The following is a 19,156-nucleotide window of genomic DNA, read 5'->3' as shown; positions in this document are numbered from 1 at the left end:
ACTTCTGCAGAATGTTACTCTTTCTTTCTATCATGTGTGTTTTGTTCCCATGAGCTTTCATATTTGTCTATATGGAAATGCTGTTTCCATGGAATTACGCATTCTAAATACACAATCACAAGTGTAAGCCGGCTGACATAAAGGTGTGGTGTATGACCTGCTCTTGTTTCCTTTTGTATCTCCAGAGACAGACACGGGATCTCAATCTGTGTCCGGACAGAAATTGGCTTGTTTTTGCCTCCTTTTCTGTCCCGGTTGGGTTTTCTGCCACCTGTCTTTCTGTGTCTTGTTTCAGCTGTGAGGTCAGCAACAAACCCTTCGCTCATCATCCTGCCCGTCAGACTTCAGCATATGCTCACAAAAGCCGCCAATAATCCACATTCAGTCCCCTGTCCTCCTTTTCTAAATCTTGCCTCACACACTCACCCACATTTTATCACCTCTCAAGTCACCTCTCCGTCACCCCCGAGGACCCCCCTTATATAAAGCCCTGTCTCCCCTCTACTTGTTACTCCCCTTGTTTTTCATCATCAGTCAAACATCCTTCTCTTTTGCTGTTCAGGTAGGCCTACGTGCTTCGACTTTTCCTCTACACTCTCTCTCAGCCGAGGTGTTTCTTCTTGTTGGTGTGATTATTTGAAATATGTGACCATCCAGAAGTCTTCCATCATTTTTATCTGGTTCTGTAATCTGTATGTAGTCATACACAAACTACATAGTTATACAAAAGCGTGAACACCATTGGGTTTGATTGCATATTATTGGTTATGGACTGTGATCGTTTTGAACGACGTTGTTAGATGATTTTCAAGGCTGTTTAAAGCTGCTATAATCAATGTTTTTTTTATGATAGCAGTGGATCAAATGGCTATGATTAATGTGACGAGGGTTTCTCACAGTAGTGATCCAGAGAGTTATCACCAACGCTACAGTTCCTCTTTGAACTGCGGAGCTTTTCATTGTCTTTCAGCTTATTGTTGTGATTTTGTGGCTCGCACTTTTAATGTGTTGATTCACACCCACTGCTCTCACAGCAGGAAGCTACTCTTAGCAACTTAAAACCCGCTGTAGGCTACGACAGGCTAACAGTTAGAAACCGATCAGCTTGTGAGCACAATGGAGCATTTAGCAGACGATGAATGATCCAAATGAATGTTACCCCGTGTCTGCTGGACGTGTAAATGACATCAACTTCGCCGTATTAACTAATATGTCACTGTGACCAAAGCTTGTTTCTGCAGCCTGTAAGTGTGCAAAAAAACAAACATTTATTGCACTTTTTTTACATTTAAATACTGTAATAGCCAATAATAACTGATTAAATCAAAGCATGCTTTAAAACGTATGAAATTGACAATGACTTTGTTTAGTCTAAACGTGCTCAGACTCGTTTCATTGTACAATGTCAGAGACAATACATTCAGAATCTGCCTGTTTGAAGCTATATCATGTTGATATCGAGTGAAATATATAAATCAATGCAATATTTGGCGTATTTGGAAACGTTCCACTAAATTGCAATTAAATTCAGTTGAGTGACAATCAAGGTCCATTATTTCTCTGAAATTACCAAAAAAACCTGAGACGTTGTTCTTGTTGCCCTTGGCGTCTCCGCCCGTCTGTGTTGGTCAGTTTGGCCAGAGACATTCAACAGTGAAGCATATGTGATGAATTCCTCTCCCAATCCCTCATCTGCCTTCAGTGCCCGTGTTTATTCAGATTCACATGCTCATGCCCTGATATCTTGGCTATAAACTAACTATGACAGGATCTGAGAGAAGAGGGCGGCCTCAGTGCTGATCTACCATGCTAATGCGCTCAAAGACAGGCAGTCTGGGAGGACTTCCAGTTGTTCATTGAAAAAATGGTCTGTTGCCGGTGTGTCTACCAAGAAACCAACGGCTTCGACCCTGAACTCTGCACATTTATAATTCTGTATCTCCTGTAACAAGTCCCACTGACAGAGATGTAAAAGAGGCTGAAGTAATGGTCAGGAATGAGACAATATTATGGGACTCTACACACATTTAAATATCCCCTGAGTTCAGTGAGACTGCAAAAACAGATCAAATGATAACAGAGGGCTTGGCTGGTGTTAATAGCAGCCAGCCGACCAGCTTAATCTCCCCATCCCACATTCTCTCTTGTAGATTGGCTAGCTAATACCTCACTCTTATCCTGGGTAACAGGACACTGCTGCGACCTAACAGTCCCTCTGACCTCTTCTATTCCTAGATCATTAGCTACAAACGGTCTTCTGCTTTATATTATTCTTTGAACAAAAGCGCTGGCCTGCATCGATTATGCAATGCACCGTCTCATACAACATGAAATGTGTTCACTATTGAGAATGCAAACATATTCATTGAAGGTCCAGTATTTGAATTAAATGATCCCCAGGAATTCAAATTTAGTGTGTAATTAAGATAGTCAAATGTTAAATATACATCGGATTTTTGTCGAGACGATGTACAAAATAATAGCACAATGAATGTATTCTCATTTTCCGACCTTTCGTCGTGTCAATAGCTTCAAATGCGTCATTAGGCGACCTGACTGAACTCAAATGTTGTGATACAGCGGCACGAAGAGACACAAAGTCCAACAAAGTGATCCAGAAAAACATTTACGCAGCAATATTTACACTATGTTAAGTTAATAAGCTACTGGTTATACCACACCAAATACGGCTGCAGCAATAACATTCCTGTTTATTGAATGGAGCAAAGCCGTGTTCTCTTGCTTTCGCATTAAGATTTTCATCTGTCGGTGGAAGGTTGTGTTTTTATTCTTTCAAATTCAACATACTCCAGCTTTAAAGTAGAGGAAAAACACCAACCGATGCATCACAACTGTTCTTGTCTGTTTGCTGCTCGATGTAATATTTGACAAACCCATGTTAGCAAATTATTTGTGATCATTTAAGACGTATTCTAATGTATTCAGCCAATGCATTCTCATATCTACATTTTGAAAAATCATGAACTAAATAATTTGACACCTTTCATACGTTGGATATATACATATATATATATATATATATATATATATATATATATATATATATATATATGCTGTTACACATCTGAAACAGTACTGATTTTTATATTGATGGTTTTCTCTCCAGTGCCACCATGTCTGAGTTTGAAGCTCATGGGTAAGTCAATCCAGTCCTTATAAACTTTTAACATTTTTTTTGTTTGTCTGATGTATTCATTCAATTCTTATTTATTTAGAGTCCATCAAGACGGTAAGGACATTCACTCATTCATTTAATAAAACCGCGGTTTCATCGTTTCTCTCAACTCAATGGCCTTGTCACTCTTTCTTTCTCCAGAAGAAGAGGAGGAGCAGGGGGAGGGAGGTGAGACTGTGTTGCTGGGCCGTGTTGATTTTATCGACCTTGCCTTAGAAATAACACATTCAGGTGTGCAAGCTATAACAGCAACCTGTCAGTGAAAGACGGGAATCTTCAAAATGTAAATATGTATTTACATGTTGTAATATGGTATTTGCATATTTTCCCAGGAACGTTGAACTTCAATTCAAATTCAACAGGAAACACCTTGAGTTCTCTCTAACGGGATAAAAAAATGCCGTTCTTTCATAGAGCCTATCATACGAACATTGGCCATAAACTGTGTTTTTTCTATGTTTAAAACCTAATTGTTTTGTCCTATTGGAGTTAAACTTGAAATCATTTCCTCTGCTGTGTTTGTTTATGAAAACCAAAAAAAACCTGATTCCCTTTGTTGTTGCTGTTCTGGCTGTCATGTTGAAGAAGATCGCCCCAAATACAAGTAAGAGTGACGTGGCAATGCTAAACATCAAGACATATTGTGGGATTTTTACCGCAAAATGCAGTAAAAATACTCAAGATTGAACATGTTGATATGCCGTCATGTTATTTTACAGGCCGGTCACACAGCTCGCTGCCCCTAAAATCCCTGAGGGGGAGAGGGTTGACTTTGACGTATGTTCCTTCAAGGTTGTTGTTAGTGGAACATTTACACGATTATAGCACCAAAAACAGGCATTCAATAATCTGGATCTGTGTATCCACTGGTCCCCCGACAGGACATCCACAGGAAAAGGATGGAGAAAGACCTTCTGGAGCTGCAGACTCTGATTGATGTCCACTTTGAGCAGAGGAAGAAAGAGGAAGAGGAGCTGATTGGACTCAAAGACAGGATTGTAACCGTTTGTCCATTAGTTCCCCCACGTATTTGCATGAGAGAGAGAGAGAGAGATTTGTCAGGATGCACTGACTATTCAGACCAACAGTGATGAAACTTGAGTCAGGCGTAAAAGTCAGGCTGACATGTGTTTTTTTCTGTAATAGGAGAACCGCCGGGCAGAAAGAGCTGAGCAGCAGCGTGTGAGGGCTGAAAAAGAGCGGGACAGACAGACACGGATTGCAGTAATTATTAACGTTTAACATTGTATTACATGTGTTTTTAAAAAATCCGCTCAGATCGCAATATTTTGACCTGATTTTCCTCAGGTGGAGAGACAGAGGAAGGAGGACGAAGAGGCCAAGAAGAGGGCAGAGGATGAGGCCAAGAAGAAGAAAGTGCTCTCCAACATGGGAGCTCACTTCGGAGGGTTCCTGGCCAAGGTCAGAATAATACATTCACAGGCAGGTGTGTCAGAGAGTTCATGTCTGTCCGATCCTCTAAGAAAGTGAGTTGTTTCCTGCAGGCAGAGCAGAGGCGTGGCAAAAAGCAAACGGCGAGGGAAATCAAGAAGAAGACTCTGTCAGAGAGACGCAAGCCGCTGGCTATTGAGACCCTGAGAGAGGATGGCCTGAGGTCAGTTTAAGCTCCATTAAAGACTGTGACTGTGAGATTTGGGTTCAGTTTAAATAAACATCCATTAGCTTTGAAACCAGGCACATGTTGTACGAATGCCATCTCAACTTGTTGATGCTGGTGTGCTTTAGAGAGAGAGCCAAGGAGATGTGGGAATGTATCTACCAGCTGGAGTCAGAGAAATTCGACCTGACTGAAAAGACGAAGAGGCAGAAGTATGAGGTGAGCCATCGAGCCAAGAACACACAAAACTGGTATTTTACATATATATATATATGTCATTTGTGACGTAATTTGTGTGTTTTTTTCTCAGATCAACGTCCTCCTGAACAGACTCCAACATGCTCAGAAATTGTGAGTCACTGCGCTACCGTCACACCCCAAAAAGTAGTGTATCGTGTAATGCTACTTTGCATCGACTATGCAAACATACCACAGACGGATAGCAACAGTCACATTAACACAGGAAATAACAAACTCACAGCTCTTTAACATTTGCCACTTCATTCACTGCATGCACACACGTAAGACATGAAATTAAAGTGATATCCATCTCCAATCAGTCACACTTGAAGGTTCATTTCAACTGTTCATAATCTACTTTATATATTTTTTTTCTTGTCTCAATGCAGCAAAAAGGTCCACGGTAAGGGGAAGGTCGGAGGACGCTGGAAGTGAACTCTCACAGGAGGCACGATGAAACAAGAAGACAGTTCAATAGCTTCTGGACAAGATTAGAGATTCTTTTGTGTGCCATTTATTACAATACATCCACTTGCAATTGCATCTGTATTTATTAAAATGCACGAATACATAAAATGGATATTTTCTTGACATTTTCTTAACAAAAATGAACGTCGCTCCGTATTGGCCGGTCAACTAAAATACATTCTATCTGCATAAGTTCTTGTGACGTGAGGCAATATCACCTTGACTGTTGCACATTGTGGAGGTACAGCTGCTGACAACGGGAGCAGAATAAATTAACCACCGTTACTTCCTCTGTGGTACGAAAACAGCATGGACGTCATCGCTCTTCTCATCACGCCACGGCTCAAATTCAGCCTCCAGAGCGATGCTCGCCACTTTCTCTGCAAAGCCTGCCGCTTGCTCTTTGGTCAGGTCCAAAATGTACCTGTTTCACAAAAGACACACAAATGCAACTTAAAAAAACGCAACAGCCGCATTACAGTCGTCGCTCACAGAACTTACAGATGGGACGGTGGAGCGAGCGCAAAGAAATGCAGAGAAGCTCACGCACTTGTGGATAACAGAGCGTCGTCACTGTACTCTTGGTGACTGTATTGCCACCATGGTAACGAACCATGTTACTATATAAAAACCCTCACTTGGCCAACTCCACGACGAGCACAGCGTCTGGTGCTGCAATCTGTCTCACTGTCGGGCCCAACTGGTGCACGCAGCTGAAGAGCGTGGACAGAAAACAAACACACGGAAACACGTCAGTAGTCTGCGGTCTAGATGGTGAAGGGATCCTATTTTAGATTAAGTTACTATATTTGTGTTTAGGATAATATTGATTATGTATTCAGAACAATCATCTGTCGGAGAATTAAGAGACAGAAAGCTCTCACCTGGCAGAGAAGTAGATGGTGTTAAAGAAGTGGGAATATTTCTGTTTTTCGGGCAGTTTGTAAAGTGAGTCCGATGGCAGGAACGTCACAGAGATCCCGTTCAGGTGCATCAAGTCTGGAGAGGATTTGAGAAAAAATCAGCGCAGGTTTCATACACAGTGACTGCTTTCTGTGTGCTAAACATCAAAACAGACGTTTTCACTGCGAGTTAAGCTGCTTTTGTCATCGCGCGAGCTATTCTTACCCGCACTGCACTGACAACCATCTAATGATGACGTGGCCCGCTAGTGTTAACAGCCATTTACCGTTAATGGTGACAGAGTTTCGGTCCGCCTCGGGGGACGGCTCCTCTGCCTCCGAGTCTGCCTGAGAGGTGGTGGGGCAGCCCCGCCTGCTGGACAGGGACTGGAACAATTCATGAACGTTTGCAAAAGAGATATCCTGGGCCGTCTGTGGATGTGAGTGAAGGAAGGGACAGAAAGCATTAATATGTTCCTCAGGGTATTGAGGCACTGCGATAAAAGGATGCGGCGACATCACTATCTAACATGTAACCTGTGCCATTGCTACTGTATATTTTACCTTGGTGTGTTGCCCATTCTGTGTCCTCAGCAGGCTCTTGTCATCAGTTTCAATGCCAAAGGAGAGATAAGGGCTGGAAACTATGTCCCCCCAGTAGCCCCTGTAAGACACGTTCCCCGCTTTCTGTCCAGATACACACAAGGTTCCGTCATGTCATCTTATTGCCGCATTGTGGAGAAACATTGTGCCGAAAAACAGACAAACACCAACCTGACTGAACACTCTTGAAGAGAGCAAACTTGGATTGGTTCTTTGGTAGACACCTTCCCTCATTTCAAACGCCAAACCCCGTTCCCTCCATTGTGCATACTGATGTTTGTTGACGACGCCACACTGCAGAAGGAATGTCCATTACACTTCAGTGCCACATTTAAGCTTCCGAGTGTCTAACCTTCTAAAACAAAACAAAAAGAGAAGCACACAGAATATTAAAGTACCCCTTTCTCATGCAGTTTCATTGTGAGGTCCCAGTCGAAGCAGCTCTTCTTGGAGTCGTAGCGCGTTCCAAGGTGCTGCCTGACCCGATAGTCCCAGGCCGTGGACATCAAGACGGGGGCGGCACACTCCGATGAGGACGATGAAGGCCCAGGCTGGATCCACAACTTGAATATCCTGGCCAGCGCGTCTCGCTCCTTGAACTGAAGAATCATTCAAAGAACGAGAAAGTCTAGTCTCATATCGATCGTAAAGGGTTAAAGAAACACAGAGGGTAGGCTTCGTTTTACAAATGATTGTACCTTGAGAAGAGTTGTGTTCAGAGAGGCGTGTGTGGCTGTCTCCAGTGTTTCAGTAACAGACAGAGTGAGCTGTGATGCTGCACGTCTCAGTGTCTCTTCTGTCTGACTGCGGATCTCGCCGTTCCCAAACACCTCCAAGAAAACCTCTGTCTTCTCTGAAAACAAACAAAAACAAACACGGCAAAACCACTTCACATTTAGGACCCATTTATCTTTATTCATCTATAAAGTCAACACTTCAACACAATGCCACCCACCATTATTTCCCATGCTTTCCTTCGGCATCAGTGCCAGGTAGAGGAGCAGCAGCTGTCTGGCCACCACCTCCATGCTGTCTTCTATCACCCACACCTGCAGGAGAGCAGAGAGAAGGAGTGCAGCAGCTCACAGTAGAGGACATCAATGTGTTATTAGGGGGGGGGGGGGGGGGGGGTCACGTGACAGTTTAAGAGACTGAGAGGCTCACATGAAGGCTTTCCTGGTTCTGCAATCCAGAAATGGTCTTCAAAATATGTCGTGGATCTCCACTGCCAACCAGTAAAACATTGAATTCCCCTTCAAGTCTCACAGGGCCTGAGTACAGAGAGACAGAGAGAGAGAGATGCATGTTGCAGTACTACAATAAAATACTGCGATACAAAATTGCGCTTATGTTAAACACTACAAAAGTAACAAAATGTACTTTTAGCGTTTAATTATTATATTGGATCATTAATATCAACGCACTAACGTGTAAGCAGTACTGTATCTGTATCTGATGCACGTGTCTAGGCGGACAACGCATGCACGTGCACCTTTGAGGCTCTCACCCGTACTCAGCAGGTCGCGCGCAGGACTGAAGCCCCACCAGGTGATGCAGCCAGCGCCCTCAGAGGCCCGTCCGGCGCTCATCCTGTGACGTGAAACGGTGTTAGCGAGAGATAGCTTAGCTTAGCACGACCGTTAACTAACGCTAGCAAACAGTAACTTTACTCAAAAGGACAATTAGTGTTAGCTTAAGCACAGACCCGCCTCACCTCAATGTGGTAATAAATGTCCGTAAGCTCTGACCAGATAAACTGAAACAAAAGTGACCTCACAGTCTGACTCCTGAGTAAAGTTGCAGATAACCTACTTTACAGTCTGAAGAGAAAGTTTGAGTTCTGTTGCCAAGCAACATTTTCTAAATGTGTAGGACAGACGCCCTCTACCGGTGGTGATGTGGCTGTGTTTGATAGTAGTAGATGTACACCAAAAGATTATTATGATGAAACGTTGTCGGATAATTGTTTCATCCATAATACTCTTTTCTATCTAATATGATTGAGAGTAAGATAAGCATTGATGTGAATCAATTGATGGTCTAATTTTGCATTTTTAAAGATCCAAAGTGTTACAGAAAGCATTTTTTTTAAAGGTCTCTGTTGCACCACATCACTACAAAAAGGATAAAAAGGCCCAGTGTGCATGCCATGAGATACAGAAGCTCCAGCGTAACTTTAGAACACAGAGTAACCCTGAAATGTTATGTTATATTTATTTTATTTGATATGGACATCACAGTAGCATTAGAATTGTAACATACATTTAAGGACCAGATGCACTGTGTTTAGTGTTTGTAGCGAAACGCTAATTTACAACACCTGTCCACTAATTTACAACACCTGTCCACTAATTTACAACACCTGTCCAAATCCTTCCCTTGTGCATCCACATTTTAGTAGGCCCATGCATGAGCATACACAAAAGATTTACAGGTACGTGTTTTACAATCATACAAATATAAAGTCATTTATAAGGTCAATAGGGGAAGCTGAGTAACAACCACATCTCACACACACACACACACACACACACACACACACACACACACACACACACACACACACACACACATTAAAGTATCTTACAAGAAACAAAATGGAAAACAGGACATGTGACACATCAGGACTATTAGAATAAGTAAAATATTGGCAGTATTGGATATCCAAACAAGGTCCGACTCTAACGAGGTTTCGCTTTGACTGCCGCGTCGACTTCTTCTTCTGGCAGCAGAGTGTGCCACTGGGCTACTGGACGTCTGGGATTGGCTAACATATCTGACCAGTGGCGCAGGCCAACTCCTGTAGCTCCATAACCCATGAAGGTCTTTCCAATGGGGTCGTTGCTCCCAAGTTTATCGTAGTCCAACACTGTGATGACGACCTGCACTTTCTGAAAAACAAAAAAAGAAAGACGTGATGTCAAATCATTCCCTATATCAACACTAAGAGCCTGCTCAGATTCAAATTGCTATGAAGACACAGCCTACCTGTATCTGCTCGAAGGGGACTTCAAAACTGAAACTCTCATTAAAGTAAGGATTGAGCGTGTTTTTCTTAACGGTCGTCTTTTTCTTCTTAATCCGTTTCCCATTTTGCTGCAGAATAATCTTCACATACGGATCTTATAAAGGAGGGAAAGAAAGGTGATATAGTTGTGTTTTATTGGGCTATTTTATTTCTGGGACTGAATTTTGTAATAGCCCAGTTTTACTGAATGATTCCGACAGGAGGCCTAATTACCTGATAAACCACCAACATCCATTTTCTTCAGATTCTTTGCCTCCATGATGTTCACTGTCAGTTTTCCAGCAGTGGGCACGTATCGTAAAGAAATGCAGACATCGCCCAGTCTTTCTTGCTGAAAGGAAAGTATTATCAAAATAAAATGAAGACATCTTTTATTAAACTGCTGATTATTATGATTATTCATTTTGAGAAGCAAGGCAAAGAGTGTATTATTTAGTAAATACAAACACACGCAACATGATAATACAACATATCATACCTCCTCCTTTTCACAGCTCTCCACGTCTCGCCATTGTTGCATTGGCTGGCCCAAATCAACGCTGTTCATGGGGATGTTTATCTCGCCGATCATATCATGTTTGGAGAAACGGTCAAAGTCAAAAACTTGCAGCACCAAAGTCTTTCCGCCCAACTCTGCATATGGGATCTAGAAAGAGAGGTTGTTACAGCATTAGAATGTACCATTTTGTTTATGTGGAATCAAATGTACAAATGCAGACAACTACAAGGAACATATAGCAACAGGAGACGATTAAAAACATTCTGCTTTGATATTTTAGGGGGAGAGGATACCTTGACAGACGCCATTCAGGGTTTAAAAAATTAAAGACGAGGGGAAGTAGAGACATAGGCCCAAACTTCTGTCTCACGGGGGGGTAAAAAGTGACATGTCATCAACAACCTGGAACACCAACACAAGCTGCTAGACAGAGACATAAAGACAAGAGAAAGAGCAAACAAGACACAGACAACATCAAGTCGACGAACGCACGATGTCAGGCACACGGTACCTTAAAGATGAACGTCTCGTTGAAAACGGGACATAAATTCTTGCGTTGAACTTTGGTCTCATACTTCTTCTTTTTGTCTGGCAACAAAAAGACTTTGACATAGGGGTCTGAGGTTCCCCCCATGTCCATAGCAGCAAGGTCTTGAGCCTGAAGGATACCCACTATAAGCTGAAGAGGAAAGACAACAGGTGTCAGAATGATCAGTGGTCCCTATATTCTAATCATTAGTATGAATACCTTTGATGCCACTGATAAGGATATTGTTTTCACACAGGGCCTACCTGGGTATCTGTGAAGTTGTAGTCCAATGAGAACTCCAGCCTTCCCAACTTTTCCTGTTCTTTCTCCTGTTCCTCTCCTTCCTTCTTCACCTCTCCCTCCTGCCAGATGAAGACAGGAGCGCATTGGATATTCATCATGAAGATCCAGATCAGGAAAGATTATACAATCATGTGTTACTGGACATAGCGTACCTTCTCTCCAGCCTCTCCTTCACCTTCCTTTTCCTTTTTGCGGCGACCGGTCTTCCTCTCCCTCACTTTCTTTGGCTTTTTCTTTTTCCCGAAGCATTTCTTGAAAAGGCAGAAGAGGAAGCATGCCACCAAAACCAGGACCACCACAACAATGGCTGCTACTGCCCACGCGGGAACTGCAAAAACAATAAGAAGGCGAATTCACTCCCCCAAAACAGACCCCCAAAACACAACAACAAAAAAACAATAAAAAAACACAAAAATCATGAATCTGAAACAGATTTTTAAGTAAACTTTTAAACTCTAACTTCTCTATCGAAGGCTTTGTAAAAAATCGTATGCATCAGGATTTTCAAGAGGATTTATATCTCGAGATTACGTCAAAGAAAAATCATAAATTCATAAATCTGTTTACTGCTACTATAGTTCCAACAATATTGTTGAACATAAACTCCTTTTGAAAAGCTTGAAAGCACAACTGACTTTTCCAGCACTTGTTTTCTGGAGACGGTTTGATGAGCATGCATGTGTGTCGTCAGCAACACCCGTCTCCACAATCAGACAATAACACACTCTAAGCTGGGAGCGGCCCTGTACAGCCACAGTCCCCAGCAGCACAGCTCACCGGTAGGTGCCTTACTCATAGCGCCGCAGCAGTAGTTACAACTATTGTTGTGCTCGTTTTCCACTTAGATTTTCATGAGTATGAACGTCACAAATAGTTTGTATGATGACCAAAAAAACAAGCTCATATTCCCATAAATCATTCGTTATCATTTTTTGAATGTTTTGTTAAAAAACCTCTCAAAAAAGACACTGGTCAATACAATATGTAATATTATTTATGTATCATATTGTCGATTCTGCACTGGGGTGGATTTTCTCGATCAAATGATGACCTAAGATGATGTCACACATACAGCTTATTTCATAAAGTAAACTACGTTCTGAAATTGAACTTCTAGAAGTGGCTTACTTGGCAGATGACCAAGCTCAGTCATGAACTTCTCCTTCATGTGGTTGTAGTCGTGGCCGGGGTGATGTTCTGTATGCGCGTGCTCGTGGTGTTCAGTAGGGGAGTGCTCGTGGTGTTCAGGATGCGAGTGCTCGTGGTGTTCAGTAGGGGAGTGCTCGTGGTGACCCGGCTCTGTTGCTTCCTCCTGCTCTGGTTCAGAAGGCTCCGCAGCCCTCCGGGCCCGGATCCCTACGCTGTCCAGCCTCATGGCAGCTGTCAAAACGGGAGAATCAGAGCAGTTATTGTCGGTTTGTTAGATTCTCTGTCATATTGGCTCCTGCAGTGAGAGATAACACAACTGCGTATGTGCGCTATGTAATCCCTATGTCCATGCGTTGCTGTACAGTTCCAGAGCATAGGACATCTTTAAGCCAGATGCTCAACATGGTTGACCCAAATCCCTCTGTTACTCTCATTCTCTCTGTCATCTCTCCCGCTTTCACTCCCATGTTTGTCCCATCCCCATTTTTCTCTCATCACTGTCTATGCATGTAACTGGATTAATCTGTGGCACTACAGTATTAATCCAAAATCCCTCCTCAAAGCTTAAATAAAGAGGGGTTGGTCTCCTCCCCTGAAGAGTTTTCTGAAAGGTATTTTTTAAACGAAGTCCGGCGGAGTAAGGAAAGAATTGCAGGTATTTCTAGTTTTCAAGTATATTTATGCAAATAGTTTTTTTTAAATAATAATTAAAACAATAATGTTATTACATTTTTTTATTATATATATATATAATTTTAAGAATATAATGTAAATAGAAAGTAGCATATTTGTTGGAATCACAGAGCTTTCTCAAATACTGACTGTAATGAAAACACTAATCACATCTATTCACATGTATAGGGATCTCTTATCAGCCGTTTATTGGGTGTGATGGTTTATTTCAGATTCATAGGACACTACAGGAAAATCATTCACGTAAAAACAACAACAAAGAGGAGCGCCATGCATTTAAGTGGGTATGTTCAAATCCAAATGTGATTTTATCATTAAAAAAACAATAATATAATATTAATATTATAGCTCTTTCAAACCAGCTCACATTTGTTGAAATGTAGTGCTCTTAATCAAAACAGAAATGTTTGAAATCCTATGCATATTTATCTCACCTGTTGATATGTCCCTTTAATTCCCTCTATTCCGACAGAGCTTTTGAAGCAACTTTTGGTTCAAAGTGTATTTCTTGTTGCTTCCCTTGTGGCCCGTTGTCGCCCTCACACACCCATCATCGTTCCTTCGGTATGCTGCTGACTCTGACTGGCAGGCTCCCTGCAAACCCTTTCTATCAAAGCTAAAGCGCTGTCAAATCACTAGAGCGGCGTTGTGATTTAATCCCCCCCCCACCCCTCCTCCCGATATTAGAATGCTGACAACACATCTGTTGCTGTATGTCTCTGGACAAAGATGAAAGAAGTGCGACAGTCACCTTTTCGTATATATATTACCACTCCACTGTTAAAAGATTTCACACATGTTGAACAATGTAAGGCTTCTTCTTGTTGAGTAGGAAAAGTGAGCGATAAAACATGGCAGGGGTGGTTGTGTTTATCCATCGGATTGAAGAGATTGTAGTGCATCCGAACCGACACTAATCCCCTCAGCATAGCTGTGCTCGCAGTCAATCATCAACCTACCAACAACTTTCACTGAGAGTGGATATTCCATCCTCTCCATCCCTTGGCTTACCATTTAACTGTACAAAACACACACACACACACACACACACACACACACACACACACACACACACGTATTTAGAGCACTGTGAACAGTAATCCCCAGGCATGCTGCCACTTGTTTGCACTTCTACATCTGGAGATCTCAGTGGCTCCAATCCAACATGCAACAGCCTCCTCTAATAGATTCCTAACTAAACTGCGCAGGGAAACAAAATGAAAAAAGAACACTTAACATGGCAACAAAGATGTAATGTTGTCATTGTATTGTTACATACTTGGTTGTATTATATTCCCGCTGGAGTCTGTAAGAAGTGTGTCTTATCAACACATGGATTTTGTCAGTGGGGTCAGCTAATTAACAGGAGCTTTTTTTTCACGATGAGGTCTCTCTTCTAGATTAAAGCATGTTCAACAATACTACAGACCATTTTAATTATTCCCTAATGATGTTTTTCTAAACACTGCTGCTCTCATTAAGTCATCATATTTTCTCTTTTGATTATGTGGGAAGGCAGGTAACAGGCAGCCTACCATCAGGACCCAGACAACAGGGGGCAGAGTCTACAGGTGGGAAGTTCACCTGGGCCTTTCTCCCTGAACTCAGACACACCTGAGAGGGCAGCTGAGGCCAGCCTTTGTTCGGTGACTGATTTGATTCATGTTTGGTGAGGGACTACAACTCGGAGTGATTGCTTCGGCACATCAACCAAGAAGAAAGATTTTAGTCAACCTGCATGTCTTCAACTAGGGGAGGGGACGGTGTTCCAGTCTAGAACGTTTTAAACAAAGACACTAGAGGAGCCAACCACTGTTTTTCCCAGACAGATTAGATTTAGTGTGCCTTTTAACTAATCAATTGAATGGGCCATTCTCTGTTTCATTTTTTTTCCGAAGTGGTAGAGTAGGCCTCTTGCATGTGTATTTAATGGTGTGGTTTGAGTCACCTTACCGTGCCGTGAGTAGTTCAATTTAGATTTGTGTTTGGTTTGTGTGCAGTGGTGGTTTATTCATTATTTGCCTACATATTTTGTGATCTCAGTTCACTACAACACCACAAACAAAACATCCAAATGTGGAACCGTACCAGTACCTGACTAGAGATGTTACATCCCACTTGAACTCAATTAACTTAATAACACATGACGACAGTCTGGCTGATGCTTTACTGAAGCCGTTAAACACCGGTTGTTTAAAAGCTGGCCAGCAAAGACGTGCAGAAATCCGATAAGCTTACTTCACCAGACGAGTGAAGACGTTTGTCAGTCAAGATAACGTTAGCGGAGTGTGAAGGGGTTAGGTGACACAGCGCGTGACTGAACGGAAAGCAAGTGAAACAGTTCCCCAACTATACACGCGCACTGTTATGGTCATTTACAAAAATAGGAAGACATAGAAGAGAAACAAAATACAAAATGCTTTTGTATGCACCTCATATTCCTCGCTGAAACCTTTATTCTCATCCACACCTAATTGGTAGAAGTGGTCTGGAAACTTTGCCTCAAATAGCTCTGAAAAAACCCCTCAACAAAAGTAGAACCCATAACACATTGTAATGGTATTTAAGACAATTGGCATTGTCACAGCCCGGCTCAGAGACTGAGACAAAACAGGGAGACAACAAGCTGGCTGCTAAAAGGAAGCAATTTATTCGTAGCAAACTGAAGTAAACCAATTTAACAGCACTCAAACAAAAACAGAAACAACTGTAAGCCAGTGACATCAAGGATCTTCCTCCCAGACGGCGAAGCTGCTAACTGAAGAGGGTATTTAAGGCAGAGCCACACCAGCTCAGCTGTGGCTCATCCAGCTGATGACCCTCCAATCAGCACCTGTAACAGATCATCAAACACAACAGGGACACCTAGTGTATGGGAGGAGGAGGATCGTCACAACATACATAAATATTACAGAATAAAAATTGGCGTTAATCTTAAATACGGTGTGTTTTCATATGTGGTCAACCTTATAATTATCTGTATTTATACAATATCTAATTTCCCTTGTCACTACATTGTAGACTGACAGGGGTGTCAGAATTATGTAGAAATGGTGAAACGTATACTTACTTGCACTTTTTATTGGATTGTCTGGAATCACCAATTAATTACTTTTTTATGCTGTGGGATAAAAAGCAAAGATGTTCCCTGATTGAGTCTGGTTCACTACATTTCAGAGAAATAATATAATATATGGTTACGGAGGAAGCACTAACCTGAAAATAAAAATCAAGACAGCCAAACAAACAATCACAATAGCTAATGCTGCCCCTGCTGCAATGACTCCTACAGGGGGTAGAATCTGGATTAAATGCTTTAAAAAAAATATATAGATACTCAATACAGTAGACACCAAAACCAAACAACAAGCACGTCATAGAACTGATTCCACACAGAACAACAATGAAGTAAAAGTGAGAATATATTGTTCAAAGGTTACTTCAGGAAACACACTGAAATGGTCCTTCTATAGCAGGGGTGGCCAACCAGTCAGAGACCAAGAGCCACATTTTTTACTGTGTTACCGCAAAGAGCCACATCATACACATGAACATCACCCTATCCCTTCCTCACACACACATACCTTTGCTCCGCCAGATTTATTGTAAAGGTCACACACCAACATGATAATGACAGAATTTGACTCCTAAGACCACAGGCCAGTCATTTTCAACAATGAACATTGTGTGCACTGTCTCACACAGACAAACTCTCAGTTCAACCAAGTCCACAAACAAAAATATAATAATTTACAATAGTGTTTTTCTTTTACTATGCATGTTACTTAGTGGGACTTCTGGCATTCCTTGCCTTGAACAATCCTCTTCAAATCTGGCTTGTATTCCGTTGTTGCCACTCGAAGCAATTCTTTCACATGGGTGTCAGTCAGAACAGATCGATGCTTTGATTTCACGTGTTTCAGGGTAGAAAACACAGACTCGCAGATGTATGTTGACCCAAACATTAACAGTATCTTAAGCGCAGCCCGTTTGACATTGGGGTATTTTTTCATTGGCACACTTTTCCAGAACTCAATGGTCCCTTCCCTTAAAGCAGGTTTGAGTTGGTCCTCCTCACAAAGATCGATCATCTCCAACTCAGCCGCAGCCTCGTCTGTGACTAGCGGGGCTTTCAAACAGTCCGTCTCGGCGTTAAATGGGTCGACGAGGAACGTAATCTGTGGCTGCACATGCGCGTTTGACGAAAATACCGTATTTAACTCAAGCGAAGCGAACACGCACATTAAAAAAACACAAATACAAACTTCGATATGAACGTAAGAGCCGCATGAAACCGGGCAAAGAGCCGCATGCGGCTCGGGAGCCGCGGGTTGGCCACCCCTGTTCTATAGAGTAATATCGTCACTTTGACTCACCCCTTGGATCAGTGAGACATGAAAAAACAAATGGTTCATGACTCCTCACGGTCCCGGACAGTAAAGCCAAAGACACCTCATATGTTTGAGCAGGTTGGAATCCAGATATTTGGAGGCGCCGTTCGTCATTTCCATGCACTGTGTGAGTTTCTCCGGTCACGTTCACCTCCACTGAAGTCCACACACCCTCCGGTTTATTCCAGACGATAGAGACAGAATAGCCAGCGGCCACGTACTCGCAGTCAGCGCTTAAATACGCAGGAACTAAGTAAAACAGGTGGAAATACGCCTTTACAATGCAATCACAAACCAGTGTGTCCATTGGCAAACAACACCAATTCATGCATTTGCTTTTATGTCCATCGAAAAGTAATAGTACAACAGAACACATGATTAGCCAAGCAGTTAATGTGGGAAGACATATTTGTACTCACTGATTGTCACGTTGTGGCTACACTGTAGCAAGGTTGTGGATTTTGTTTCATACACAAGAGACACGTCATAGGTCGCGCCAGGGTAAAGGCCAGCAAATGACACATTACCTCCTCCAGGACTAACATGAGTTTGCGTTTTATTAGTGGCTGTTGCACTCGAGAACACGCCTTCAATCATTCCTTGGATTGATGAGTTAGTAACACGCCAGGTTCCTTTGGTACAGTCTATGGCTGAAATGAATGAGAAAATAAAAGCCTCCATTTGTTAAAGATAGCACATAATTCAATAAATGAATAATACTTTCCAGAACAAAGACTGTTCTGGATGTTACTATTCATATTGAAAAACAGTTTTTGAGAGTTTTTGAAAGCGTGTATATACCTGTTACTGTGTAGTCGTCATAAGCAGTGCTATTAAGTCCAGAGAACCCTGTGATCAGGCTGAATGGATACTCTGTTCCAGGCTGGAGAGGCGTAATTGTATGGGACACAACATCCATGTCTCTATTTGGGTTAATTTGGGATATTTCCTCATTAATTTGGAGAAAGTAGTACCAGTCTTCATTCACTATCGTCCACGTCAGGGTTATGCTGGTCACAGAGCGTTGAGTGATGTCGACCGAAATCACCATTAATGGAACTGAAAACACACACACACACACACACACCGTGTATCAATGTAAAAACATTTTGAATGTAGAAATGAACTTAGAATAAACACTTTTTAAGAGATTTAGAAATGCAGTGTGAATTTCAAAACATTCACTCCGACCTGAGGGTGAGGTGTGAATAATAGCCGACATATTATGAGGTGCATTAGAGAGATGCAGGCCCAGGTCACCACAGTATCTACTGGCTGTTGTCTGTTCCACTGAACTGTAGTTCTGTTTTTCCACTTTTTTACTGCAGTGTTATATTGGTCTGATTTTAATCATCTGCATTATGAATAGGTAGTATTGTGTATTGTCAATGAGCATTACCTCCTCTAAATCCTATGTCTGTTGGAAATTGTAATTGTGATGGGTGGGACACCGGGTTAAAGTTACAGTTAAAGGATTTGCATATCATAAGCAGAATACAGGCTTCAAGCGTTTACTCAAAGGTCCCCTGCCAGTCAC

General features: G+C 42.1%; 3 protein-coding genes and 1 long non-coding RNA gene across 4 annotated transcripts; 1 reads left to right on the top strand and 3 right to left on the bottom strand.

The window, feature by feature from the left end:
- Positions 1-3,901: 3,901 nt before the first annotated feature.
- LOC306713097 (troponin T, slow skeletal muscle-like) lies at positions 3,902-5,584 on the top strand (the record flags this gene model as incomplete). The annotated part of the gene is made up of 8 exons (XM_079182673.1): positions 3,902-3,973; positions 4,078-4,194; positions 4,343-4,420; positions 4,505-4,618; positions 4,702-4,811; positions 4,943-5,033; positions 5,125-5,165; positions 5,444-5,584. The coding sequence occupies 8 exons, from the start codon at positions 3,902-3,904 to the stop codon at positions 5,487-5,489; spliced, it is 669 nt and encodes a 222-aa protein (XP_079038799.1). The 3' UTR covers positions 5,490-5,584.
- Positions 5,585-5,804: 220 nt separating this feature from the next.
- Positions 5,805-8,616, bottom strand: dnaaf3l (dynein axonemal assembly factor 3 like; the record flags this gene model as incomplete). Its single annotated transcript, XM_079182669.1, has 11 exons — positions 5,805-5,946; positions 6,161-6,235; positions 6,407-6,521; positions 6,712-6,856; positions 6,989-7,111; positions 7,199-7,321; positions 7,426-7,626; positions 7,726-7,880; positions 7,983-8,076; positions 8,192-8,298; positions 8,535-8,616. The coding sequence occupies 11 exons, from the start codon at positions 8,614-8,616 to the stop codon at positions 5,805-5,807; spliced, it is 1,362 nt and encodes a 453-aa protein (XP_079038795.1).
- A 1,092-nt stretch (positions 8,617-9,708) lies between these two features.
- Positions 9,709-12,761, bottom strand: syt5b (synaptotagmin Vb; the record flags this gene model as incomplete). The annotated part of the gene is made up of 8 exons (XM_079182670.1): positions 9,709-9,918; positions 10,016-10,149; positions 10,269-10,383; positions 10,534-10,701; positions 11,066-11,233; positions 11,347-11,445; positions 11,539-11,714; positions 12,515-12,761. The coding sequence occupies 8 exons, from the start codon at positions 12,759-12,761 to the stop codon at positions 9,709-9,711; spliced, it is 1,317 nt and encodes a 438-aa protein (XP_079038796.1).
- A 3,158-nt stretch (positions 12,762-15,919) lies between these two features.
- Positions 15,920-16,467, bottom strand: LOC306713105. Its single transcript, XR_013767581.1, has 3 exons — positions 16,445-16,467; positions 16,299-16,349; positions 15,920-16,061 (listed from the first exon to the last, which is right to left on the bottom strand). It is a non-coding gene; the product is annotated as an uncharacterized lncRNA (long non-coding RNA).
- Positions 16,468-19,156: the final 2,689 nt, after the last annotated feature.

Source organism: Pholis gunnellus (genome assembly GCF_910591455.1).
Source record: "Pholis gunnellus genome assembly, chromosome: 21".
In the NCBI taxonomy this organism is placed as follows: domain Eukaryota; kingdom Metazoa; phylum Chordata; class Actinopteri; order Perciformes; family Pholidae; genus Pholis; species Pholis gunnellus.
This window is presented reverse-complemented; position numbering and strand designations above follow the sequence as displayed.